This window comes from Macaca fascicularis, chromosome 20 (genome assembly GCF_037993035.2).
Source record: "Macaca fascicularis isolate 582-1 chromosome 20, T2T-MFA8v1.1".
NCBI lineage: Eukaryota > Metazoa > Chordata > Mammalia > Primates > Cercopithecidae > Macaca > Macaca fascicularis.
Window position 1 is genome coordinate 26,770,622 of NC_088394.1, and position 26,352 is coordinate 26,796,973.

At 47.3% G+C, this 26,352-nt stretch overlaps 1 protein-coding gene and 1 long non-coding RNA gene across 9 annotated transcripts in view; one reads left to right on the forward strand and one right to left on the reverse strand.

The window, feature by feature from the left end:
- Positions 1 to 26,352, forward strand: part of KATNIP (katanin interacting protein) — a 233,211-nt gene that overhangs the window by 141,930 nt on the left and 64,929 nt on the right. For all 5 annotated transcript variants that reach the window (XR_012428739.1, XM_045381681.3, XM_005591524.5 and 2 more), the window contains 5 exons: positions 8,616 to 8,788; positions 9,813 to 9,878; positions 11,802 to 11,908; positions 14,121 to 14,223; positions 19,255 to 19,470. Coding sequence is in view for 4 of the 5 variants with exons in the window: in XM_045381681.3 (XP_045237616.2) it covers positions 8,616 to 8,788; positions 9,813 to 9,878; positions 11,802 to 11,908; positions 14,121 to 14,223; positions 19,255 to 19,470 (665 nt within the window). In the remaining variant the exon portion in view is untranslated. The remainder of the gene's footprint in view (positions 1 to 8,615; positions 8,789 to 9,812; positions 9,879 to 11,801; positions 11,909 to 14,120; positions 14,224 to 19,254; positions 19,471 to 26,352) is intronic.
- LOC101866346 (uncharacterized) overlaps positions 1 to 26,352 on the reverse strand; it is a 69,818-nt gene that overhangs the window by 40,910 nt on the left and 2,556 nt on the right. Inside the window, exons 2-3 of one of the 4 annotated variants that reach the window (XR_286880.4) lie at positions 21,506 to 21,537; positions 17,403 to 17,506 (exon numbers count right to left, since the gene is read on the reverse strand). The exons of the other annotated variants lie outside the window; for them this stretch is intronic. This is a non-coding gene — a long non-coding RNA (uncharacterized lncRNA). Of the gene's footprint in view, positions 1 to 17,402; positions 17,507 to 21,505; positions 21,538 to 26,352 lie in introns of those variants that run through there. 4 annotated transcript variants of the gene reach the window in all.

The following is a 26,352-nucleotide window of genomic DNA, read 5'->3' on the forward strand; positions in this document are numbered from 1 at the left end:
ACTGGGCTGTTCTGTAGTGAGCTAGCAGGTGGCTAGGCCAGATGGTCTAGGACAGCCTTACTCACATGTCTGGCAGTTTTGTTTGTCCTGAGGACCTTGGCTAGGACAGCCCATCTTGGTCCCATAGAGTCTTATTCTCTAGCACTGGTGATTTCAGGGCAGCAAGAGAGGACAAGCCCATGCCTGGGTACTTTTTAAAGACTGCTTGGTCATGATTACTAATGTCCTGTTAGCCAAAGAAAGTCACCAGGCAAGGCTGGCTGCCATGCCTCATGCCTGTAAGCCTAGCAGTTTGGGAGGCGAGAGGATCACTTGAAACTGGGAGTTCAAGACCAGCCTGGGCAACAAAGTGAGACCTCATCTCTACAAACAATAATAATAATAATAATAAAGTTAGCTGGGTGATGTGGTGCATGCCTATGGTCCCAGCTACACAGGAGGCTGAGGCAGGAGGATGACTTGAGCACAGGGAAGTCAAGGCTACAGTGAGCCATACTCATTCCATGGCACTCCAGCCTGGGTGACAGAGTGAGACCCCATCTTAGATAGATAGATAGATAGATAGATAGATAGATAGATAGATAGATAGAAAAATAAATAAAAATAAAATGAAAGCCACCAGGCCAAGCCCAGGTAGAGAAACAGACACCACCTCCTAATGGAAAATGCTACAAAATCACATCGCAGCAGTCCACATACAGGGATGGGGGAATTCGTGGTCACTTGCTGCCGTTTCCGATGCCATAGGAAGTAGGTAGCCTGATAACATTGGCCCATTTTGAAATGCATGGAGGATTTGGAGCACTCAGGCTTAGAACATTGTCCCAGGGCACACTCTCCCTTCCCCACCTCCCTCTTGGCTTTTAGAAGTGAGTGTGGACATCTGAAGACAAAACAGGGCTACGTCTACCATTTCCCTGCACTTTTTGCCACACAACATAGTGTACAGTTTCAAGGCCTACCAGGCATGTGACCACAGGGAGTGGGGTGCACTGTGGAAACTGGAGCACTTCGGCCCCGTCGAAAGGGGGCGCCATCACCCAGCTCCAGCCAATGGTTCCCATGTGTGAATACTGTTCCAGGGTTGCCATTGCCAGATGGTATTACTTTTTCAGGAGATGCCAGGAATCCCAATTTTCAGGTGGATTTCCTTTTTTTTTTTTTTTTTTTTTTTTTTTTGAACTTGGCATCTATTTTCAATTTTTCTAAAAAAGTGAAAGTGACACAATACATCTCTGTAAGCAGGTTATGCCTGTGGGCTGCTGGTTTATGATTGCTATAATAGACCCTTGTCCTTAAATTTCATATTCACCGTTTCGGTGGTTTCCGAGGTGACCTCCAAGGCCCCTTGCTTGTGGTAAGGGGTAATTTTGCTGAGACTCTGAATTTGAGCTTTTCAAGTCACAGCTGGTGGCTGGTGAGCCAACCAGTGGCCTCGTGCCCTCACATCTTCTTTGTGACATGTGTTGCATTCATGGTAAATTTCCTGAATTGATACACCTTTTGTTTGTCTGTGAGAGAGAAGAAAGCCAAACAGTGGTGAAGCGAAGAGAAAGCGAAGTTATCGGAAGAGGAATGGTTCTCAACCAGAAAAGAGCAGTTTGGGAGAAGTTAAAATGTTCTATTTGGCTTTTGCTGGTGGCACAAATTGACTGTGTGAATAGATCCACCATCCTCTAGATCTGTGATGGGAATAAATCCACCATCATGGGGTGTTCAGGCTAGCATTCACCCAAGTGAGCGATGAGAGCATCAAAAAGAATTAAAAGGTGGTTACCTCGTGTGTGCATGCATGCAGTGTGAGGGAGTGTCCAGAGGGAATGTGATTTTGGAGAACGCGGGCACCGTGTAGGACGGTTCTGGAAAGCCAGGATGGGAAAAGCTCTGGTAGTGGAGCGGCAGCGTTGACTTTCACTTGGAGACAGGGTGATGTAATTTTAAAAGGCACCTTCTTAGCATAATATGACTCAAAGGGCACAGGCAGCTCCTGGTGATCATGCTGCTGCTGGAGGAGCATTTCCTCCCGAATGAAAGATTTGCTCAGGGGCAACAGGGTCTGTGCAGATAAAACTGGTCTCTACTGAAGAAAGATGCCTTTGTGAATCTCCTTGTCTAAGAGGAAGTAAGCATAGGGCTGCAGCGGCCAAGGACAGATCGTCCCACCTGCTCACAGGTCATGAGACGAGCTTCCAGGCTACCTCAGAGGCCCATTGTTCCATCCCAGCCCCAGACTGATGAGGCACAAGAGGAACAGGCTCTTGCCCAAAGATTGGCAATAAAAAGATAAGGGTCATCACATGGTTCTTTTTAGACAAATTTTATAAGTGCTCTATGCGAGAAATGGCGAAGGAGCTTGTGAATTTCAGGTTCTGCTTGTCCTGGTGCTGCCCAAGCCTTCTACCAATGCTGGTGTTTACACCCCACGTGTCAGGTGCTGGCTTATTTGTTTAGCTTTGCACACAATCTTGGTCCCTTATTTATGGAATTGTCTATAGGGTCTAAAGGGAGCTTGAGTTTTTCAACTGTGCTTTACTGCAGATGATGGAGAGAACCATGTGGTTTGGTGATATTCACAAATACTTAGATTTACAAGGTTTGGGGTTGAAGTCATTTTTCATCCATCCATTCAGCAAAAATTATAATGCCAGGCATCAGGGATATAACAGTAAACAAGATGGGTATGATCTCATGAAGTAGGTGAGGCTCTACAAGAACTGAGCCCACAACCTCTCCACCCTCATTGCTAACCATCCTTCCCCTTGCCCCCCATTCCAGCCTCCTTGCCACTCCTCAGTGTGCTGAGCTTGGCCCACCAGGGCCTTGGCACCTGCTGTTCCAGGCGGAGGGAACAGCAGGGTATTCCCAGGGCTCACTGCCTTCATGTCCCTACTCAGATATCCTCTTCCCAAATGGTACATCTCAAATAACCCCTGTGTGTCCCCTCCCGTCACGAGCAGCCCCTTACCCTCTGCATATTCCTGACCCGTGTCTGTCTCTGCTTTGTGACTACGAAGTCAATGAGGGCAGAAGTGTGCCTGTTCCTCCAACCCCTGTACCCCCACACCAAGAGCAGCATCTCACTCAACCAAAGAAGCTCACTGCATAGTGCAGGTCGCAAGCCTGGTAACAAAGTACCTTTGACTTTGTGGATAACCCATTTCCGCAGTAGGGGCGAGGGTGCGTCTATACCTTGGGGTGTTTTGGCTTCAGCTCCAGTATAGCTCAAAACCACATCCTTCAGCTTCCTTCACTCCTTTTTCTGGTCCTTCTAGCTATTTCAGGGACCTGATCCTTTTTGCACTGAGGAAGATACTGGTGAGGTCTTCCCCATCCTTTTACCTGTTGCTCGTTTCCATAACAATAAGAACGTGCAACACAGCTTGCTAAACAGAGCTTCTTCCAAACCTCATTCTCAGCCCATGTTTGTTTTACTTTCTCATCTCTCCTGTTGCCCAGCAGGCCAAGTGATAGATGAGAAGGGCAAAGCAGCCTCCAGTGGGCGAGCAGAATCCCTGGCTCACGCGTCTGGCAGCTCCTTACCTCTCTGTCCTCAGGAGCAGCATCAGGGATGATGACAAGAGACTGTACATCAAAGTCTGAAAATGGCCCACTTGATTTTTTTTTTTTTTTTTTTTTTTTTTTTTGAGATGGAGTCTTGCTCTGTGGCCCAGGCTGGAGTGCAGTGGCATGATCTCGGCTCACTGCAACCTCTGCCTCCCGGGTTCAAGCAATTCTCCTGCCTTAGCCTCCCGAGTAGCTGGGATTACAGGCACCCGCCACCATGCCTGGCTAATTTTTGTATTTTTAGTAGAGATGGGGTTTTACCATGTTGACCAGGCTGGTCTTGAACTCCTGACCTCAGGTGATCCACCAGCCTCAGCCTCCCAAAGTGCTGGGACTACAGACGTGAGCCACTGCGCCCTGCCCCATTTGATATTTATTGCACAGAGCAGCCATCCACAGGTGCTGTGGAGGTTCCTCCAGGTGCCTTGACCCTTCTCAGGGAGCAGCTGGGACGTGCCCTGGCCTGTACTAGAACAGCCGGTGGGTTCTGTTGGCCCTCACGACATTTCTTAAAAACTGGAAGACGTTATGAACAAATAAAATTCAGGGGATTTCACATAAATTTCAGATGCTAGCTTTTCTTAGGGGGAAAAAAAAGCATTTGGTAACACTAGGAGTGCAGTCCTACAAGGCAAACATTGGCTGGAGCTGGGAGGTGGCTTCTATTCAGTGGCACTCGGCCCCTGGCATTCAGTGACACTAAGATGGTCCCTGGGGCATTTGCACTCACAGCCCCTTTCTTGGGTGCCTGGCAGAACTTGCTATTCCTTCGTTTTAGGTTAGCATTCCCATAAAAACCTGCCATCCCCATCAGCCCAGTGCCTGGCTGTACTAGAAAGCAGCCCAGTAGAGCCTCCGGGTGTCTCCTGCCCTCTCCTGCCAGTGACATTCTTGATGTTGCTACCCGAACATTCAGACACAGCATTCTAATGGGGCGTAGCAAGAAAGTCAAGTGCTTCAACAGGAACCCTTAATAATCAACAGCCGATGGTTTGCTAAGGTCCTGAGAAGGGAAGCATGCTGTTTTTCAGCCAGCCTTGCACCAGGTCACAAGTATACACAGATCCCCCAAGACGTCATACCTGTAAATTTCATTAGTTTGTTATAGGCCAGCATGAATACCAATCTTTGGTACCCTTAAATGATCCAATCCAGTTGCCTATGTTAAATTTACATCTCCAGGCCAGGCATGATAGCTCATGCCTGTAATCCCAGCACTTTGGGAGGCTGAGGCAGGTGGATCACTTGAGTCCAGCAGTTTGAGACCCGCCTAGGTAACATGGTGAAACCCCATCTCTACAAAAAATGCAAAAATTAGCCGGGCGTGGTGACATGTTCTTGTAGTCCCAGCTACTTGGGAGGCTGAGGCTCAAGAATTGCTTGAACCTGGGAGGTGGAGGATGCAGTGAGCCGAGATTGTGCCATTGCACTCCAGCCTGGGCAATAAGGGAGACCCTGCCACAGTAAATAAATTAATTAACTAATTAATTAATTTACATCTCTAGCCTAGGCCCTCTCTCAAACTCTGGATTCCTGTGTGCACAGGTCAATTCAACAGCTCTGTTCTGGTGCCACACTCACATCCTGAACCCAGTTTGTCCCAAACTGAGCCCTCTGCTCCTCCCAGACTTCCTCCACCCACAGCCTTCCACAGCTCAGCAGAAAGCAGTCTTCCACTTCAAGCCGTCACCCATGGAGTCACCCATAACTCCTCTCTTCCTGTCCCATCCACAGCTGGAGTCCTGTTGGTCTGTCTCTGGCAGATGCCCGTAATCTGACCACATTCTGTGTCCTGTCCACCACTGTTGCCTCCTGTCGCCTGGACAACTGCAGTAGCCCCTGACCATCTCCCTGCTTTCGCCCCTACCTCCTTTCAGTCTTTTCTCCACTCTGTACCTACATCAGATGTGGTCTTCCTCTGCTCTGAATTCCTCAGTGGCTCCCCATTTCCCTCAGAGCATGGGCCTTCCAGTGCCCTCCAAGGCCCTGCATGACCTGCCCTCCGCCAACCCCTCTCAGTCCTTCTGTCAGCCTATACCCCTGCTGGCTCCGCTCCAGCCCCGTGGGTACCTGGCTGCTCCGAGAACACATCACACGCCTCCCATCTTTGCGCTGGTGCCTGGAGCACACTTCCCTGGTCATCTGCGAGGCTCTCTCTGCGCCTGATACCCGCACTCCAGATCTCCCTGACCCCGATCTGCTTTGCGTGGTTTTTCATGTCAGTTTCCACGTCAAACACTGTGTTTTAAATTTATTATTTCTCCAGCTTATGGTCTCTCACTGTGTGAGTGAGGGACTTGGTTTCTCTGGTCACTACTGTGTCACCAGTGCCAAGAACAGAGCCTGGCACAGATAAATATTTCCCCAAGGGTTGAGATTCAGTAGGTAAACTCTCTTTAAGCACCCCAAAGAAATATTTGGAGCAGTTCTATATTTTAATGGAGTATGTTTTAGTATGAAAAAAATCCAAACATAAATAATTGAGAGGATGTTACAGTGACCTCCCCTCCCCGCCCCAATGTATCCATCCATTACCCACCCTTGGCAATAATCAATTTACAGCCAAGTTCATTTCATCATCACCCCTACCCATTCCCCAGATTTTTAGGAAGCAAATCAAAGCCTTCATATAATTTTATCTGCAGATATTTTAGTATTCTTTTCTTTTTAGAGCTTCATTGTACTCTGTTGGGTGGGTGTACCATAATTTATTTTATTAGATGCCTAGTCTTATTAGGTGCTTCTTTTATATCACTGTGTATTTTATAAAACCAATTTTCCATTCATGGGAACTTCCAGAATCAACTGCAACTTTGCAATACTTGTTTTCTTAAATTGAGGTGTTATTACTTTGTAATTCTTGTTACCTGCGCAAAAGCAAAACAGAAAAGAGCAATGATATTGCAAAATACCCATCCCTCTTCCTAACATTATATATTATTCTTTACAGGTATTCTGTAAGAAAGTTAATTTTTTAAATAACTTTTTGTTTTGATGCAATTTTTTTAACTTTGAGTTTCAGGAATAGGTGTGCAGTTTGTTCTGTAGGTCAACTGCATTTCACAGGGATTTGGCATACGGATAATTTCATCACCCAGCTAATAAGCATAGTACCGGATAGGTAATTTTTCTGGTCCTCTCCCTCCTCCCACCCTCTACCCTCAATAGACCCAGTGTCTGTTGTTCCCGTGCTAGTATCCATGTGTTCTCATTGTTTAGCTTATAAGTGAGAACACGCGATATTTGGTTTTCTGTTCCCATGTTAGTTTGTTCAGGATAATGGCCTCCAGTTTCATCCATGTTGCTGCAAAGGACATGATCTCATTCTTTTTTATGGCTGTATAGTATTCCATGGTGTATTCCATAGTATTCCACATTTTCTTCTTCTTCTCTCTCTATTTTTTTTTTTTTTTTCGAGACAGAGTTTCACTCCTGTTGCCCAGGCTGGAGTGCAATGGTGTGATCTCGGCTCACTACAACCTCTGCCTCCTGAGTTCAAGCGATTCTCCTGCCTCAGCCTCCCAAGTAGCTGGAATTACGGGTGCCTGCCACTACACCCAGCTAATTTTTGTATTTTTATTAGAGACAGGGTTTCACCATGTTGACCAGGCTGATCTCGAACTCCTGACTTCAGGTGATCCACCCACCTCGACCTCCAAAAGTGCTGAGATTACAGGCATGAGCCACCATACCTGTCCTCCACATTTTCTTTATCCAGTCTACTGTTGATGGGCATTTAGGTTGATTCCATGTCTTTGCAGTTGTGAATAGTGCTAGATGAACATACATGTGCATGTGTCTTTATGGTAGGATGATTTATATTCCTTTGGGTATATACCCAGTAATGAGATTGCTGGGTCAAATGGTAATTCTGTTTTTAGTTCCTTGAGGAATCGCCATGCTGCTTTCCACAATGGCCGAACTAATTTACACTCCCACCAGCAGTGTGTAAGCGTTCCCTTTAATCCTCAACCTCGCCAGCATCTGTTAGTTTTTTACTTTTCAATAGCCATTCTGATTGGTGTGAGATGGTATCTCCTTGTGATTTTTGATTTGCTTTTCTCTAATGATTAGTGATGTCAAGTATTTTTTCATGTGATTGTTGGCTGCATGTCTTGATACAATTTTAAACTTAAAGAAACATTGTAAGGATAGTACACTGACACTTCCACCCTTCACCCACACACCCAGATTCACCAGTTAACATTTTACTCCAATTGCTTTTGCTTTTTATTCTCTCTCTCTCTATATATATATAATTATATAAAAATTATATATAATTATACAAACATATATAATTATACAAAAATTATATATTTATATATACAGAAATATTATGCACACACTTATGTGTATGCCCGCTATCATGTATTGATCTGTAAATTAAATTACATAACGATAGCTAGATCGATCGATAGAGGGCGCGTATGTGTGTAAATATTTGAGATGAAGTTGCAGACATCATTTCCCTTTACCCCGAACTGTGTGTGTGCATGCACATGTGTGTGTGTGCATGTATGTGTGTAAACCATTTGAGATGAAGTTGCAGACACCATTCCCCTTCACTCCTGTGCATGCGTATGTGCGCATGTGTGTGTGTGTGTGTATGTGTGTGTGTGTAAGCTATTTGGAATTAAGTGGCAGACATCATTCCCCTTTACCCCTCAACACTGTGGTATGTATCTCCTAAAAACAAGGGCATTTTACATAAGCACATTACACTAATGAAATTCAGGATATTTAGTATTAATAGAATACCACTGTCTAAGCCACAGACTGTATTTGAATTTTCCCAGTTGCCACAATAGTGTTCTTTACAGCGCTGCTCCCTCCCCAGGACCAAGTGCCCCCAGGGCCACCACTGCATTCAGCCGTGTCTGCCTAGTCTCCTGTAATCTGGGACCATTTTCTTTGTCTTTTATGACCTTGACATTTTTGGAGATTACAGGCCAGTTGTTTTATAGAATGTTCCTCAATTGGGGTCTAATAGATTTTGAGCTGCACTCCGAGAATATAATCTAAAGGAACGTCCCCCTGTCTTCTGCCCTCAGGACCTGGAAGCCGGCGAGAGAGACCCCTGTCTGCAACCCGCAAAACTCTTTGCGAGGCTGAGGACCCAGAGGAAGAAGCCTCTGCTGTGCTCCGAGCCATCCAGGTGGAGAACGCGGCCCTGCAGAGGGCGCCCCTCAGCAGAAAGGCTGAGCAGCCGGCCAGCCCACTGCAGGTGCGCTCCGGGCGGGGCGAGGAACCAGGGGATGCTCCCTGGACTAGGCAGTGTCTGAGCTGCAGTTAAGAAGAGCAGGTGGGCAGAAGAGAGAGGTGTAGTGGGTATCGCTGACCCCAGATTCATCCGTGTTTCCACTGTTCACAGACAGTCACCCACTGACCTGCTATGGCTCCCATTACTTCCGCCTTCTTTTGACTCTATTTCACAAAGCCTAAACTGGGTGCTAATCAGCCTCCAATCCTCACTGATTTCCCTGCAAACCCTGGATACCTTAGAGCAGGGTTGCAAACAGGTGGGTCAGTGAAGAATGGAGTCAACGACAAGCTCTGGCTTCCCAGGAAAGGTCTCATTCCCAAGCATGGACCCTTCAGGCATCCATAGTCCTCACTGCTTCCTATTGTCCTGCCCCTGGCCCACTTCATTTGTTCACAGAGCCTCTCTGGACCTACAGGGATTTGAGTTTCCAGCTGCTGCCTTCAGCTTTGAGCAGCCAATAGGAGGATAAATGGTGGGTGGAGCAGGGACCTTGGGGAGCTGGAGGCGTTGGGTATAGCTTGGGGTACACATTCTTTCCCAGAAGCTTGGTGTGTGACTCGCCTGTTGAAACCCTTTTTTGTAGTTTGTCCCCCTCGATGCTCTCTGTAGCCCTGAAATAGGCAGGCTGGTTTCATTGCCTCACTTCACAGATGTGGCCACTGGTACAGAGAAGCAAGGTGGCCTGCTTCTCTCAAGGACAGGGTGATCACATCTTTGGAAGTGGCCGAGGTCTGCCCGCCTGCAAGCCCAGGGCCCTGTCACCAGCACCAGTTGTTCCCCAGGCTCTATCTTGGGGCTGCTCTTTGGGGCATCCATCAAGCAGCACCTATTGTGTGTGTTCCCAGACCTCTGACCTTGCCCCTGAACTTTACGTCTATGGTAGCTTGAGAAGGTCCCTGCCCTTTTCTGTGCCCTCATCTTTCTGTGAACAGCATGGAGTGAAGGCTTTGTTCCAACGTCACATCGTGTGATCACATCCTTACAGGATGCAGAGGGACCACCAGCAAAACCATGGACCAGTCTGCTGGAGGAGAAGGAAGAGACCCCTGAGGTCAGTGCCAGGCAGAGATGAATGACAAAGCCCCATGCATGTGCATAGCACCTGATGGCCTCCAGGGCGCTTTCCTTCACGCTGTCCCACCAGGTCCTCACTGTGTGCCCTGAGCACTGGTGTCATGCTGCCCATTTCACAGATAGGGAGACCAGGGCTGGCGTGGCTTACCCAAAGTCACGAGTCGAAGCCAGAACTCACCCAGGCCTGCTGACTCAAACTGTTGTTATATTTCTATGTATTTATTTATGTTATTATTATTATTTTTTGAGACAGAGTCTTACTCTGTTGCCCAGGCAAGAGTGCAGTGGTGCAATCTCGGCTCACTACAACCTCTGCCTCCTGGGTTCAAGTGATTCTCCCACCTCAGCCTCCCAAGTAGCTGGGATTACAGGCACCTGCCACCATGCCCAGCTAATTTTTTGTATTTTTACTAGAGACGGGGTTTCACCATGTTGATCAGACTGGTCTCGAACTCCTGACCTCAAGTGATCCACCCGCTTCAGTCCCCCAAATTGCTAGGATTACAGGTGTGAGCCACCACGCCCAGCCTATATTTCTATTTATTGACAAGACAATGAAAAACAGATCTTAGTACCTTGAATAAATACATTTTTTAATCTGTATCTATCTAGGTCAGTTAAGTATATCTCAGCAAATTTGGTCCCAACAAATAAGGACGTGAATTAATAAAATGCCCAGGACTGTCTTTGCTTGGTCATACACAGGTCTGTGCCATGTGCTTAGAATACAGAGGCAGCTGAGACAGATGAGCCCTGGCCCCATGCAGCTTACAGGCAGCAGCAAATAAAACCATTCATAAACAGGGTGACATCAGAGAGCGATGACAATCACAGCTGCTAATATGTGAGAGAATGACAGGGTATAGGGCAGTGGCTGCCTCTGACAGGGTGGTCATGGGTGCCCCTTGGAAGGCATGTCCCATCTGAGCTGAGCCCTGCCTGTTCAGAAGGCACCAACAACAGGGAACGGCATTCCAGGTGGAAGGAACAGGGGAAAAGCTTTGAGGTGAGAATGAGCCCAGCCTGATCAAGGATTGGGAAGAAGCCCTTTGTGAGGCAGGGAAGAGGGGATGAGAGAAGCAGAGGGAGACAGAGCCCAAGCGGCACAGGGTGTGCATGTCGCACCCCAGAGCGCCAGAGTTGTTTGTCGTTTGCATTGCTGCCACTCGTCCTGCCAGTTCTCATCATCCTCGTCTGCCGCTAGCCTGTGTTTCTGACAGGCCTGCAGTAACTGCCTAGGTCCGGAATTTCTGGATGACCTAATTCCTGACCCACAGAGATTCCGGGGACTAAAATCTTCTGCAGATAGACAGCAGGGCACATTTCTAGTGTCAATGATAAATGAAAAAGAAGGGGAAAAGGCTCAGAGAATTAAAAATGAAAGGGCCTAATGCTGTTACTGGAATTCTTCATGGAGTCTGCTTGCTTTGTACAACCAGAACAGGGGCTCAGTTGAGATGGCGAGAGGATTTTTTTTTTATTTTTTGAGACAGTGTCTCACTCTGTCACCCCGGCTGGAGTGCAGTGGCATGACCATAGCTTACTGCAGCCTCAAACTCCTGGGCTCAAGTGATCCTCCTCCCGCAGCCTCCCAAAATGCTACGGTTACAAGCATGCACCATTGCATCCGGCCAGTGAAGCTTTTTGATAAGAGAAGGTTTCCAGTAGCTCATCGAAGTGGATTGTTTCCTAGGAGCACCCTGGTCATCAGAAACTGAGATGGTGTGAGGGGTTCTAGATAGAAGCTTCAGGCAGTTGCTGTCACCCTCACATTCCTGTTCCTGTTTTATACAAAGGGACTGTCAGCCTAAGCATGCCTGCCCTTGACCATGACCCTGCTGTGTCTTAGGCCAGGAGTGTTGCCTGAGACATCTGTTTAATAAACCTTTCCCATCCTCAGCTGCTTCCCATCACCACGGCGACCACCACTCAGGAGCCGGCTGGGGCAGCAGGGGGAGCCAGAGCCATCAACCAGGCCATGGACAGAATTGGACTTCTGGGAAGCAGGTACTACCAAGGGTGAAGCCAAACCCAAAACTCCTTAGGAGTGCAGCCATAGGGATCTTCTTCATGAGGGTTCTTTGCTTTTCCTATGTTTTTTCAAACCCCCTATTTCTTTCTTTAAGATGGGGTCTCGCTCTGTTGCCCAGGCTGGAGTGCAGTGGCACAAACAGCTCACTGCAGCCTCAAACTCCTGGGTTTAAGTGATCCTCCAGCCTCAGCCTCCTGAGTATCTGGGATCACAGGTATGTGCCGCTGCACCCAGCTAATTTGTGTACTTTTTTGTAGAGATAGGGTCTCACAATGTTGCCCAGGTTGGTCTCCAACTCCTGGGCTCAAGCAATCTACCCACCTCGGCCTCCCAAACAGGCGTGAGCCACCACGCCTGGCCCCAAATCTGTTAAATGATTCCTTTAGACTATACTCTGTCTCCCCCTCCAGCTCTAAAGCATTCAAATTGACTTGATTTCTTTTAGGCATATAGCTCTTATCTTGGTCAGTTTGGCCCCAATCTGTGTAGAACTTGAACCTTCTCCAGGTTTCCAGTAGAATACCCCATGCAGCACAGGGCGTTAAACTTGTTCCCCTGCCGGTCTAGGGGGCGAGGCTGGCCCACAGCAGCGTCCTTCGAAGCTCCTTTTCTCTATTAAAAGTTTGTCCAAACTCAGCATTCTGTTCCATTAATGTGTAGCAGCAGTTATTGGAACTGTCAGGTTTTATTATCAAAATAAAGCCTTCCCTCTAGTCTTCAGACAAAATAGATCTTCAGAAAGATGTGCCAGGCTGAGCCTGTAGTTTCTGGCATGCCATGGCACACAGGCACACTCCGAGGGCCGCTGTGCACAGGCAGCTGTGCATGCTGGGCACTGTGCAAAGTGCCTGGCTGAGGGGCAAGAAGGGGCTGAAACCCAGCCTGTGTGCTGGTTACTAAGCTGAGGGCCTGGCCTGGGGCTGCATCAGCCCAGAAAGGGGGTGGTGGCTTTTCTGCATGAAGAAGGAATTCACTAGCCAAGCTGTGTGCCCTCCAGGTCCGCGTCCACCTAGAGGGAGCCCTTTGTTATAACTTACAGGGAAACTGAATAGGCTAAAGGCACCGCCATCCATTCCTTTAAGACTCTCCAGGCCCCAAATAGAAATCAGGGCTGTGTACCATCGTGGCCATAATAAGAACTCGCAGTTTCCCCTGCACGTGAAAAGGCTGCAGGCAGGCGCGGTGCACACACCTGTAATCCGAGCATTTAGGGAGGCCGGGGAGGGCAAATCACCTGAGGTCAGGAGGTCGAGACCAGCCTGGCCAACGTGGCGAAAACCCATCTCTACTAAAAATACAAAAATTAGCTGGGTGTGGTGGCGCGTGCCTGTAATCCCAGCTACTCAGGAAGCTGAGGAAGGAGAATTGCTTGAACCCCGGAGGGGGAGGTTGTAGTGAGCCGAGACTGTGCCTTTGCTCTCCAGCCTGGGCGACAAGAGTAAAACTCCGTCTCAAAAAAAAAATTAAAAAAAAGAAAGAAAGAAAGAAAAGGCTGGGCCATGAGGATATTTTACATCTGATGCAGTTTTATTACAAGCAGCATGCACTCCGCCAAACGCTTCTTTCCTCGGCATCAAGATCCTTTGTGCTTCAGGGTCTTGGGGGTACCCAGCCTTAAACTGCACATGTGGGCATGTTTGCAAATGATGAAGGCATGCTCTGCTGGGTTTAGAATGCCATGTCCTCAGGAACAAGAGGAGCAGAGCAGATCTCCAGCCCAGGAGTCAGCAAATTGTTGCTGTAAAGGGCCAGATAGTAAATATGCTTTGCAGTTGGTTTTGTTGTTGTTATAGTTGTTTCTTTGTACAACCTTTTAAAAATGTAAACCGTTCTTAGCTCACAGGCTGTACAAAAACAGGCCGTGGGCTGGATTTGACCCGTAGGCCTTAGTTCGGCTGACCACTGCTCTTGACTCTCAAGTTCAAAGCTTAGGGAGGTCAGCTGGCCGCCTTGCCCCAAGCAGTGTGTCCCCAGCTGGGCTCTGATTCCATCGCTAATTGTATAGCCATTTATAAAGGGAGAAAAACAGCAAGCCTGCCCTTGCCTTTGAACTGGATACAGAGTGCATACTTCCTCTTCATTTCCTGTTCCCGAGAAGGAAATGTCAGTGTGGCACTTTTAATGGGAATGTTCTCTTTTGTGTATCATTTACTACTACCTGTTTGCTAAAACCAAATCCCATTTCAGACAACAGCAGAAGCTTCTGAAAGTCCTCCAGGCCGTCGAAAGTGACTCTGCCCATCTCGGCAGGGTGGTTTCACCAACCAAGGAGCAAGTATCAGACGCAGAGGTGAGAGCCTTGACTTGATTTTCAGTTCTACATTCAGGATGGTTCCCTCAGAACAGTCATTTCGCATCGGTGGGGATTGCTCTGACAGTGGTTAAATGAGCATCTCTCTGCCTGTGTCTCCATCTCCCCCCATCCCTGACACACAGAGGTATATATGATGAAGAGCAGGAGCAGAGAAAGGAAGATGTGGGCCAGAAGTTTCAGCAGAGAGAAGCCAGTCTGCACAAGAGGAAACATAAATAGCATGAAAGCCCATAGGAAAATGTCCAACTTCGCTGGCAATCAAGAAACGCAAATTACAACAACCTAAATGTCCCATTTGCTCTCTGAATTGACAAATTATTTCTGAGGATAACCTCTAGTGCTAGCAAGGTTACAATAAAGCTGTGGCAGCCACACATATGTGGCAGGCAGCTGTATAAACAGGTAAAACCCTCTTGGAAAACAGAATGCTTGACCTTAGGAAGAGCCTGAGAAACACTTCTCAGAGTGTTTCAGCCCCACAATCCCGCTTCCTTATCTAAGGAAATCACCCCACAGAACTAAGAAGCTAGAGGCACACAGATGTCTATTACAGAATTATTGGAAGTAGGGAAGACATTTTTTAAAAACCTAAATGTCTTATAACAATGGAGTTAATCAGGAAAAGTATGATACATCAGCACGATGCAGTAGTATAAAAGGATGGAAGCTGTCATTACGAGACGATGCAGACAAGAAACGTTAGCGATATCAGCCTAACTGTAAAAGGTGATGTTAATCTTTAAGTCCAATAGGATTGCAACAACCACACAAAGATGTGGCCATATGAGTGTGCTGATGGAGCTAGGACACAAAATACAAAAGGGAACTGGGGCATCAGAGTGGTAGGATTAACAGCGATTCAATTTTTTTTCTTTTCTTTTCTTTTTTTTAGACAGAGCCTTGCCCTGTCGCCCAGGCCGGAGTGTAGTGGCGCCATCTTGGCTCATGGCAACTTTTGCCTCTCAGGTTCAAGCTATTCTCCTGCCTCAGCCGCCTGAGTAGCTGGGATTACAGGCATGCGCCACCATGCCCAGCTAATTTTTGTATTTTTAGTAGAGATGGGTTTTTGCCATGTGGGCCAGGCTGGTCTCTAATTCCTGGTCTCAAGTGATCCACCCACCTTGGCCTCCCAAAGTGCTGGGATTATAGGCCACCACACCCGGCCTCCCAAAGTGCTGGGATTACGGGCCACCACACCCGGCCTCCATTTTCTTTCGTGCTGAAAGGTGTGTGTCCCAGCACATCCTTCTGCCCCTACCTTCACCCAAGCCATTCTTAGTATTATTTGGTATGGTGGTCACCAATGTTACTACTGGCCAGTGAGGACTTAATGCGAAGTCCTCCCAAAGCCACATATAAAATCCTGTGAGAGCAGAAAGGCCCCTGAGCTGGCCTGGTCTGGACTAGAGTTCCAGCTTTGAATCTGTGGCATTCATTGAGAGATTGTGTGACCTTAGACAAGCCTCTTAAGCTGTCTGGTCCTGGCTGTCAAATAGGGTCAATAATCCATGCCCCACAGGCCACTGTGAGGATGAAACAGGAAAGGTCTCTGAGAGCATGCAGCTCAGTGCAGGGAGAGACCAGCAAATATCCGCTGAGAGTTCACCGAGAAAAATCAAAGCTGGGGTCCCCACTGCATGGAATAGTTTCTTCATTTGTATTATTTTAATTAATTAATTAATTAATTTTAGAGATAGGGCCTTGCTGTTTCTCCCAGGCTGGAGTGCAGTGGGTGTGATCACAGCTCAATGCAGCCTTGAACTCCTTGTTCAATCGATCCTCCCGCCTCGACCTCCTGAGTAGCTGGGACTACAGTGGCCCCCCAGCACACCTGGCTACTTTTAACAAATTTTTTTGTAGAGATGAATCCTTGCTGTGTTGCCCAGGCTGGTCTTGAACTTCTGGGCCCAAGCAGTCCTCCTGCCTCAGCATCCCAAAGTGCTGAGATTGCAGCTGTGAGTCACCATACCCGGCTAAGTCTCCTTATATTACGGGAGACAGAAAATACAGGGCAAACTGACTTATACAACAAAGAGAAGAAAAATGACAGACTCCTCTCATTGAAAATGACACAGGGGGCCGGGCGCGGTGGCTCAAGCCTGTAATCCCAGCACTTTGGGAGGCCGAGACGGGCGGATCACGACGTCAGGAGTTCGAGACCATCCTGGCTAACACGGTGAAACCCTGTCTCTACTAAAAAATACAAAAAACTAGCCGGGCGAGGTGGTGGGCGCCTGTAGTCCCAGCTACTCGGGAGGCTGAGGAAGGAGAATGGCGTAAAAACCCGGGAGGCGGAGCTTGCAATGAGCTGAGATCCGGCCACTGCACTCCAGCCTGGGCGACACAGCAAGACTCCGTCTCAAAAAAAAAAAAAAAAAAGAAAATGACACAGGGAGGGCCAGGTGGGGCCTGATCCAGCAGCTCCCACTGTGTCTTTCCCCTCTGTCTGCACAGTGGAAAGCTCAGTCCCACCACCTGCAGCTCAGTCCCATCTCTGCTCCCTCCTCATGGTCCCCAAATAGCTAGAATGGTTCTACCTTGCACCCCTGTGTCATCAGACTGCACTGTCAGGAGGGAAGCCCGTTTCTCACCATGTAAGTCTGTGATTGGCGTGCTTGCACTGACCTGTGCCAGCGTGCTTGCCTGTGCTTCCTTGGACCAGTCAGGCCCCTCCCTGGAGTGGGAAAGGGTCAGTCCCCCTATTCTTTATGGCTGAGAAAAGAGACGCCGTGCCTGCCCCCCAAGGAAAATCAAGTGGTCTCAGCAAGAGCAGGGACAATGAATGACAGGGGCCAGGAGCTGCCCAGCCAGTGTCCCCCTCCCACCGCCAAGCAGGATCCCAAATTGGGCAGTACAGAAGCAGGAGGAGCCACTGAGTAGCAACAGACAAGTTGTGACACTTGCTTAGTTAATAGATTCTTCAGCTTTTTCATTTACCAACACAGCTGAGGAATTTGCACATTTCAGATTGCACTGGGTGGGAGTTCTAGCAGCCCCTCCGAAAGGCAGCCTGCCTCCCATCTGGCCTTCCTCCCATCTGGCCCTCCTGCCTCCCACCAGCAAGCAAGGTGACCAGTGCTACTTCTTCAGCAGCCCCCAGACTGACCGCTTACCTGGTCCTGGATCGCTCCACACAAGCACAAGCTTATTAACCTCCCAGTCCCGTGGAGTCAGCTAGGCCAGTTTAGCTTTATCAGGGTCCTGCATGCCTGGGACTCAGACCCAGGGCAGCAGAGGGCTTGGCCAGGATGCCACATGGCTGTGAAGCAGAAGGAGGAAGCTGTGGGTTCCGAGGAACCGGCTGATCAAAACAGGCCCTGTCTTTCATCCGGGAGCTGTGAGCTGACCTCTCTCCCTCCTCCCTATCCACGTTCCCACCATGTGGCAATCAAGGCCCCTCCAAACACACACTGAGAGCGATAGCACGTCTCGCTGGCTATTAATTAAAAAAGTAAGTGGGGAACAGTTGCTGTTCATTTGCTCGGCTCCCTGCTCACAGAACCATTGCAGATTACCCGTGCTAATTAACAGAGGGCATGTGCACGCGGGGAATGCACCATTTTGTGAGTGACTGATCCGTGGCGACCAGTGCTGCAGTCAGCCCCGGAGGGCCTCAGGAAGCCATTCCGAAGGGTGGCCGTTTATTGATGGCATTCACGCAGGCTCTCAGAGCAGACAGCCGACGCAGGAAGGAGGCAGGCATTAAAACCAATGAAGGAGAGAAACAGAAAGAAACAGACACTTACGGAGCGCACCCAGGGCCGGGGCTCATGATAGGGCCTTCTTAGGTATTGATATCCTGTTTAACGTCTGTGACAGGATTATCACATAGATGGTGTCATGTCATCTTCCCCAGCCAGGCCGAGGGATGTCAAGTGACTTGTCCAAGGCCAGGGGGCCATGTTTCCTACTATATCAGTCCTCTAGGGCCGCCATAACAAAATACCATACATGGGGTGGCTTCAACAACAGAGATTTCTTTTCTCACAATTTCGGAGGCTGGAAGTCCGAGATCAAGGTGTTGGCAGGTTTGGTTTGTTCTGAGGCCTCTCTCTTTGGCTTACAGACAGCTGTCTTCTTGCTTTGCCCTCATATGGCCTTTTTCTGTGTGTGCATCCTTGATGTGTCTCTCTGTTTGTCCAACTTTCCTCTTACAAGGACACCAGCTAGATTGGATTAGTGCCCGCCCACCCTCCCCCCAGCCTCATTTCAATTTAATCACCTATTTAAAGGCCTTATCTCCAATACAGTCATATTCTGAGGTACTGGGGATTAGGGTTTCAACAGATGAATTTGAAAGGGCTAAATTCAGCCTATAACCTTTTTTTTGTTTTTTTGGTTTTTTTGAGACTAGGTCTTTCACCCAGGAGTGAAGTGGTGCGAACACAGCTCACTGCAGCCTCAACCACCTGGGCTCAAACAATCCTCCTGCCTCAGCCTCCTATGTAGCTGGGACTACAGGCATGTGCCGCTGTGCCCAGCTCATTTAAAAAAAAAAAAAATTTTGTAAAGACAGGATCTCACTTTGTTGCTCAGGCTGATCTTGAACTCCTGGCCTCAAGGAATCCTCCCAATTTGGCCTCTCAAAGTGCTGGGATTACAGGCGTGAGCCCCCATGCCCAGCCTCAGCCTGTAACACCTACTCAGTTCAGCAGATGTCGTGACAAGCTTCTGGGTACCGAACACTGAGTAGTGGGGGAGAGATGTGCGTGCTTAGGCAGAATTCAATGCTTTTTAGACATTTTTATGTATTTCTAAACTCTCAAACAGAATGCTCACAGAGTGCCAGTTACACAGCGACTCTATTTTGAATGCTTTACAGTATGAATTCATTTGATCATGGGAATAACCATAGGTAGTGGGTGCTATTCTTATCCTCATTGTACAGATGGAGAGACTGAGACACTGAAGGTTAACTAACTTTTTGAAGGCAGTGGTAGCAGAGGTAGAGCCAAATTCAAGCCTGTCATGACTTAATCCTTTGGTGTTATTTTTCTCTTCTTTAAGGACAAACAGAGAACAAGGGCAGACGAGATCAAAGATGCCATCTACGTGACCATGGAGATCCTGTCCAACTGGGGCAACTCGTGGTGGGTGGGTCTCACAGAAGTCGAGTTCTTTGACCTGAATGACACAAAGCTTTATGTGTCCCCCCACGACGTGGATATCCGGAACACAGCCACACCTGGGGAGCTGGGCCGCCTCGTCAACAGGAACTTAGCTGTGAGTAGAGGGGACACTGGATTGCTTCTTGGCTGTGTATTCCCATGCATTTTCTCTGCCCTTGATAAATCTGTGTTAAGGGTATGAGTGGAGGGAGGAGAAGAACAACAAAATCTGGCCAGGTACGGAGGCTCACACCTGTAATCCCAGCACTTTGGGAGGCTGAGGCAGGCGGATCATTTGAGGTCAGGAGTTCAAGACAACAAGAAGCCTGGGCAACAAGGCAAAATTCTGTCTCTACAAAAAACACAAAACATTAGCCAGGCATCATAGCTCATGCCTGTAGTTCCAGCTACTTGGAAGGCTGAGGTGGGAGGATCTCCTGAGCACAGGGAGATTGAGGCTGCAGTGAGCTGTGATTATACCACTGCACTCCAACCTGAGCAACAGGGTGAGACCCTGTCTCTAAAAACAACCAAAAATAGGCCGGGTATGGTGGCTCACACCCGTAATCCCAGCACTTTGGGAGGCCGAGGCGGGTGGATCGCTTGAAGTCAGGAGTTCGAGACCAGCCTGGCCAACATGGTGAAACTCCATCTCTACTAATAATACAAAAATTAGCCAGGCGTGGTGGCACATGCCTGTAATCCCAGCTACTTCTGGAGGCTGAGGCAGGGGAATCACTTAAACCCAGGAGGCAGAGGTTGCAGTAAGCCGAGATTGCAGTAAGCCAAGATTGCACCACTGCACTCTGGGTGACAGAATGAGACTGTCTCAAAAAAAAAAAAATTAAATAAATCTACCAGAGTTATTCATTTGGGCAAAGTTGGAGAGGAGCCTGAGGGAGCGGTGCTGGCAGAGGCCCCAGACACTCTCTCCCTAAGCTGTTTCCCAGCCCCTGCTCTGTGGGTATTTCTTGGGGGAGCCAATTCACCTTCTTTTATCCACCTTGCAGTTTTCCAGTCACCATCAAACACTGGACCTCAGGAGTCATTAAGGTTAATGGTTGTTCTTTGTAGTTGAAGAAACTACAGCTTTGAGAAGGGCATTGACTTGGCCAAGGTCATGCAGCTGGAAGGTAGTGGAGCCAAGTTCATATCGGGCAGCCTGGGCCAGGACCCTTGCCCACACTCCCTCAGGACCCTGCTGCCCTAGGTCGTGAGGTGCACACTCCACAAACGTTAAATGTTTCTTTCCTTTAAATATCCAACAGAGCCAGGTACAGTGGCCAACACCTGTAATCCCAGCACTTTCGGAGGCTGAGGTGGGCGGATCACCTGAGGCCTGGAGTTCAAGACCAGCCTGGCCAACATGGCGAAATCCTGTCTCTACGAAAAATACAAAAATTAGCCAGGCGTTGGGGCACACACCTGTAGTCCCAGCTACTTGAGCTGAGGCAGGAGAGTCGCTTGAACCTGGGAGGGGAGGTTGCAGTGAGCCATGATCGTGCCATTACACTCCAGCCTGAGCGACAGAGCAGGACTCTGTCTCGATAAACAAACAAACAAACAAACAGAATTTACAAAAAGAAAGATGGGGGAGGGTACTGGCATTTTTTCTTCCTGCAACTTGCAAGTTGGACACAAGAGACTGTGAGCTAAACTGAGCCAGAGTAGCCAGCCACATCATCTTTGCTATGCTGGGCCTCAGCTTTGTTCATAATTATCTCCTCAGAGACCTGAGAAGATGTTGTTATTGCGTGATCATAGCTCACTGCAGTCTCGAACTCCTGGTTTCAAACTGTCCTCCTGCCTCAGCCTCCTAAATAGCTGGGACTAGAGGCACACAACACCACATCTGGCTAATTTTGTAAAATTTTTTATAGAGACGGGGTCTCACTATGTTGCCTGGGCTGGTTTCCCTGGCCTCCAGTGATCCTCCCACCTCGGCCTCCCAAAGTGCTGGGATTACGGACATGAGCCAGCATGCCCAGCCTTTGCTGTTATTGTTATTATGATTAATAGTATTAATACCACTGGGAAAAGTAGTTAGTGTTATTCCCATTTTAAAGAAGAGGAAACAAGAAAAGGGGTGTTTGAAATGTCTGGTTCTAGAGACCCAGATTCTGGTCTTGACTCTGGCCTCGGCAACTTACCTGCCTTCTCTGAGAGTGGATTTTTCTGCCTGCTGAAAAATGGGAGATTGGGTCAATCATCTTTTAGGATTCTTAGATTTCCAGCAGCAGAAACCAAGTCCAGCTCAGTTAGCACATGTTTAAAAAGTAAGTGTGTTTCAAGTCTTTTGAGTAGCTAGTGTACTCACTGCCATGCAGGCCGGGAGAGGATGGGCTTTGTGGGAAAGTTGGGGTTTTAGGGAGCATCCTGGAATGCTGGCCATCACGGGTGTGGTCTTCTTTTGGGGGTGGGAGATAAACAGGAGGATGTGAGATTCTTCTGGAAAGATTCTTCTCTTTGGACTTGAGGTTCTGGGGGAGACTGTGCTGTCCTACTTAGAGAGTTGACTGTTTTGGCCTTTGTGTGAGTGGTCACTTCCATGGCATCCAAAACCATGACTAACTTACATCCTAAACTGGGTCATAACTCAAGGTTGGGGGCTGCTTTCAGAGAAGGGAACAAAATGAGAAGGGGAGATGGAGAAAAGGATAAAGCCGCAATCCCTTAGTTCATACAACAACCGTGATTGAGATGCCTCGGCAGTGTCGGTTGGCTGGTTGGTTTGTCCTCACCAGCCTCTGCTGGGAATAGTCTCAGGAAAGGAAGGCTGATGGACAAACCTGTTCCGCCAATCCCAGGAGGGGATTCTCCCTGAAGGAGTTCAAGATTGCTTAGAAAATGTGTAATGTATGTCACAAATAAAAATAAAAATTAAGAAATTCAAGATCGCCACTAAAAGAAAGCTGGATGCTACAGAGCTAAGAAGCAACAGCTGTCCCCAGGCTTGGACTGGGTAGGTCTGGGTCCCCTTCTAGATCAGCAGCTCTGTGATCTCAGCCCTCGAAAGATGCAGTCCCTGAGCTGTGGATAACGGCCGCCTGGGCGCTGTGGCCTGGCCTATCCCTGTGCTGCCTCCAGATTCAAGTCTTTAGGCTCCCATGCTTGCTGCTGGGACTTGGGCCAGCCCTCGCCACCCCTCCCCTACCCCGCTCTTGCGGAAAGCAGTGGCATTTTGGAAGCCTGCTCTCCAGAACAGAGCACACTAGGGACAATAAAAAGCATCGTTGGATTTGATGGGGACCAATTCTGATGATTGCTCTCCCTTTCTTCTGTTTAGCAGAGACTGGGGCGCTTTGCCATGTGATGACCCACAGTTTTGGTGGATTTGAGGTTTTTGTTTTTTGGCCCTGCGATTGGGACATGAGGCAGCTGTGTCACCCTGGGCTGCTGGGTCTCTGGGCTCATCTGCAGGAACGCTGGATTCCCCCTTCTTCCCTGATGCGGGGCTTCCCTGCATCCTGGGTCCCAGGCCCGGGGCTACCGGAGCACACTGCCTCTCAGAACCATCTAATTGCACCAGCGTGTGGCAGCCATAGCCTGGTGCATCGCCTCGTTTAACCCTCACATGAACCTTGGGATGACTCTCCCCATTTCATCAATGAGAAAAAACAAGATGCATTGAGGAAGACGCACTTGCCTCAGGCCGTAGAGCATGGCTAATGGAGCCCACCCGACAGCCGAGGTACCTAGAAGCAGAGGCTGGGCTTGAAAGAGAAAAGGCTTCAGTGGAGGTGAATTGGGGCATTCAAAAAATGTGGGGGTGCCCCAGCCTCTATGGAAACTCCTCCCTTCTGTGCCCGCACCGTGTCTCTTACTGGCTGCATCCCAGCCCAAGGCCTCAAGATGACTCCAGATTTATACACCCAGCCCTGCCTGCCCCTCTGAGTTTCTGACGTGAATGTCAACTTCCTGCTTGACATCTCTTGGATCTCTCCTGGCCATCTCAGACTTCGTTATTATTATTCTTATTTTTAGAGACAGGGCCTTGTTCTGTCACGCAGGCTGGAGAGCAGTGGTGCAGTCATTGCTCACTGCAGCCTCGACCTCCTGGGCTCAGCCACCCTCCCACTTGAGCCTCTCAAGAAGCTGGAACTACAGGCACACACTACCACACTTGGTTAATTTTTTATATTTTTTGTAGAGATAGGGTCTCACTATGTGGCCCAGGCTAATCTCGATCTCCTGACCTCAAGCAATCCTCCTGCCTTGGCCTTCCAAAGCACTGGGATTACAGGCATCAGCCACCATACCCAGCCCATTTAAAACTTAAGTTTAGAGATTTAAAACTTAAGTTTTGATTCCCCTGCCCTCTTCCCCACATCACTTCTTCCTCCAGTATTTCTTGTTCAGTAACCAGCATTGCTGTTGGCTTAGATGTACCACAATCTTCCTTGACTACCCTAGGATATTATGGATTTCCTATGAGTCTAGAATTATTTCCAAATAAAAAGTAAAAATAATAATAATAATAATATATGTGTGTGTGTGTGTGTGTGTATACATACACATACATATTACACTTTTCATGTATTGGGGATTGATGTGGTTTGACTGTGTCCCCACCCAAATCTCATCTTGAATTGTAAAAATACCCACTTGTCGAAGGCAGGGCCAGGTGGAGATAATTGAATCATGGGGATGGTACATTTGGGCACAGTGGCTCACACCTATAATCCCAGCACTTTGGGAAGTCAAAGCAGGAAGATCATTTGAGGCCAGGAGTTTGACACCAGCCTGGGCAACATAGTGAGACCCTACCTCTACCAAAAAAAAATTAATTAAAAAAAATTAACATGTATGTGTATGTATATTTATGTGTATGTGTATATATATATATGTGAGTGTGTGTGTGTGTGTGTGTATGTGTGTGTGTGTGTATATATATATATGATTGTGCCCTTCTCCTACTTAAAACATGTCCACTGTGACTTCTGGTTACCCTTGGAAATAAAGCCCAGGTGCTTTCCCATGGCCTAGAGACTCTCTGTGAACAGGCCTCCACTTCCCCCTCTGCCTGCTTCACACACCCCTGCTTCACACCCAGGCTCCAGCAGCCTTGGGCCTGCCCTCTCTTCTTCCAACCCACCAACCTCATTCCTACCTCTCCAAAACCCTCTTCCTCCAGCTTTTCACGTTGCTTCTCCACATTCAGATTTCAGCCCTAATATCACGTTCTCAGCAAGACTTTCCCTCACCCAACGATCTGGAGGAGTCCTGTTCCCTCACACCCTGGTCACTATCACATCACCATTTTTCATTTCTTCAGAGCACATCTCACTGTAAGAAATGATCTTGTTTACATGTATATTATGTCTCCCCAGTTTAGCTGAAAATTCTTGTCTGTCCTGTTTACACTATATCCCCAATACATAAAAATGTGCCATACATATTATTTTTGTTTTTTTAAACGGAAACATAGCTTACAGTTTTTTTTGTTGTTGTTGTTTAAGCTTACAATTTTTAAACTTTTTATTTGGAGATAATTTTAGACTCACAGGAAGTTGTAAAATAGTACAGAAAACAGAAGAACAATAGAGAAAGTCAATGAAATCAGAAGTTGGTTCTTTGAGAGGATTAGCAAATTGGCAAACCTTTAGCTAGACTAACCAAAAAATGATGGGGGAGAAGATTAAAATTACTAAAATCAAGAATGATAGAGAGAACATTGCTATTGACCTTACAGAAGTAAAAAGGATTACAAGGGAAAATGAAATTAAAAAACAATTATGTTTACAATAGCATCAAAAGAATAAAATACTTAGGAATACATTTAACAAAAGAAGTACAAAATGTATACTCTGAAAACTACAAAACATTGTTGAAAGAAATCTAAGATCTAAGAAACTGGAAAAGCATCCCATGTTCATGGATCAGAAGACTTAACATTGTCAAGATGGTAATACTTTCCCAAAATGACCTACAGATTCAGCAAAATTGCTATCAGAATCTCAGCTGACTTCTTTGTACAAGTTGACAAGTTGATTCTACAATTTATAGGGAATTTCAAAGGACTCAGAGCGCTGAAATATTATTGAAAAAGAATAAAGTAGAACTCACACTTCAATTTCAAAGCATACTACCAACTCTACAGTGATAAAGACTGCATGGTACTGGCATAGGATAGACATATAGATCAATGAAATAGAATTGAGCATCCAGAAGTAAACCCATGGATTTATAGTCAATTGATTCCAACAAGGATACCAAGACCGTTCAATGGGAAAAGCAGAGTCATTCAAAAAATGGCCTTGGGACAAATGCATTTCCACATGCGAAAAGATGAAGGTAGATTTCCACCATATGCCTTATGCAAAACTAACTCAATGGATCAAAGACCTGAATGTAAGAGCTAAAACTTTGAAACTCTTAGAAGAAGACAAAGGTGTAAATCTTGATAGCCTTGAATTTGTCAATGAAGTATTAGCTATGACATCCAAAGCACAAGCAACCAAAAAAAAGGAAAAAGATAAATCAGACTTCATCAAAATTAAAAACATTTTTCCCTCAGATGACACTATCAAGAAAGTAAAAATACAGCCTACAAAAAGGAGAAAATATCTGCAAATCGTATATCTGATAAGGGTCTAATATTCAGAATATACAAAGAAAAAAAAACCCTAATGACAAAAAGATGAACAACCCAATTAAAATATGGCCAAATGACTTTGAATAGACATTTCTCCAAAAAAGATGTACAAATGGCTGGTGAGCACATTAAAGATACTTAACATCATAAGTTGTTAGGGAAATGCAAATCAAAACCACAATGAGATATCACTTCACAAACACTAGGATAGCTGTATTTTTTTTAAAAAAAAAAAAAAGAGAAAATAAGTATTGATGAGCATGTGGAGAAATTGGAACCTTCATTCTTTGCTTGTGGAAATGTAAAATGGCTCAGCCCCTGTGGAAAACAACTTAACAGTTTCTCAAAAAGGTAAATGTAGGGTTACCCATGACCTAACGATTCCATTCCTAGGTATATACC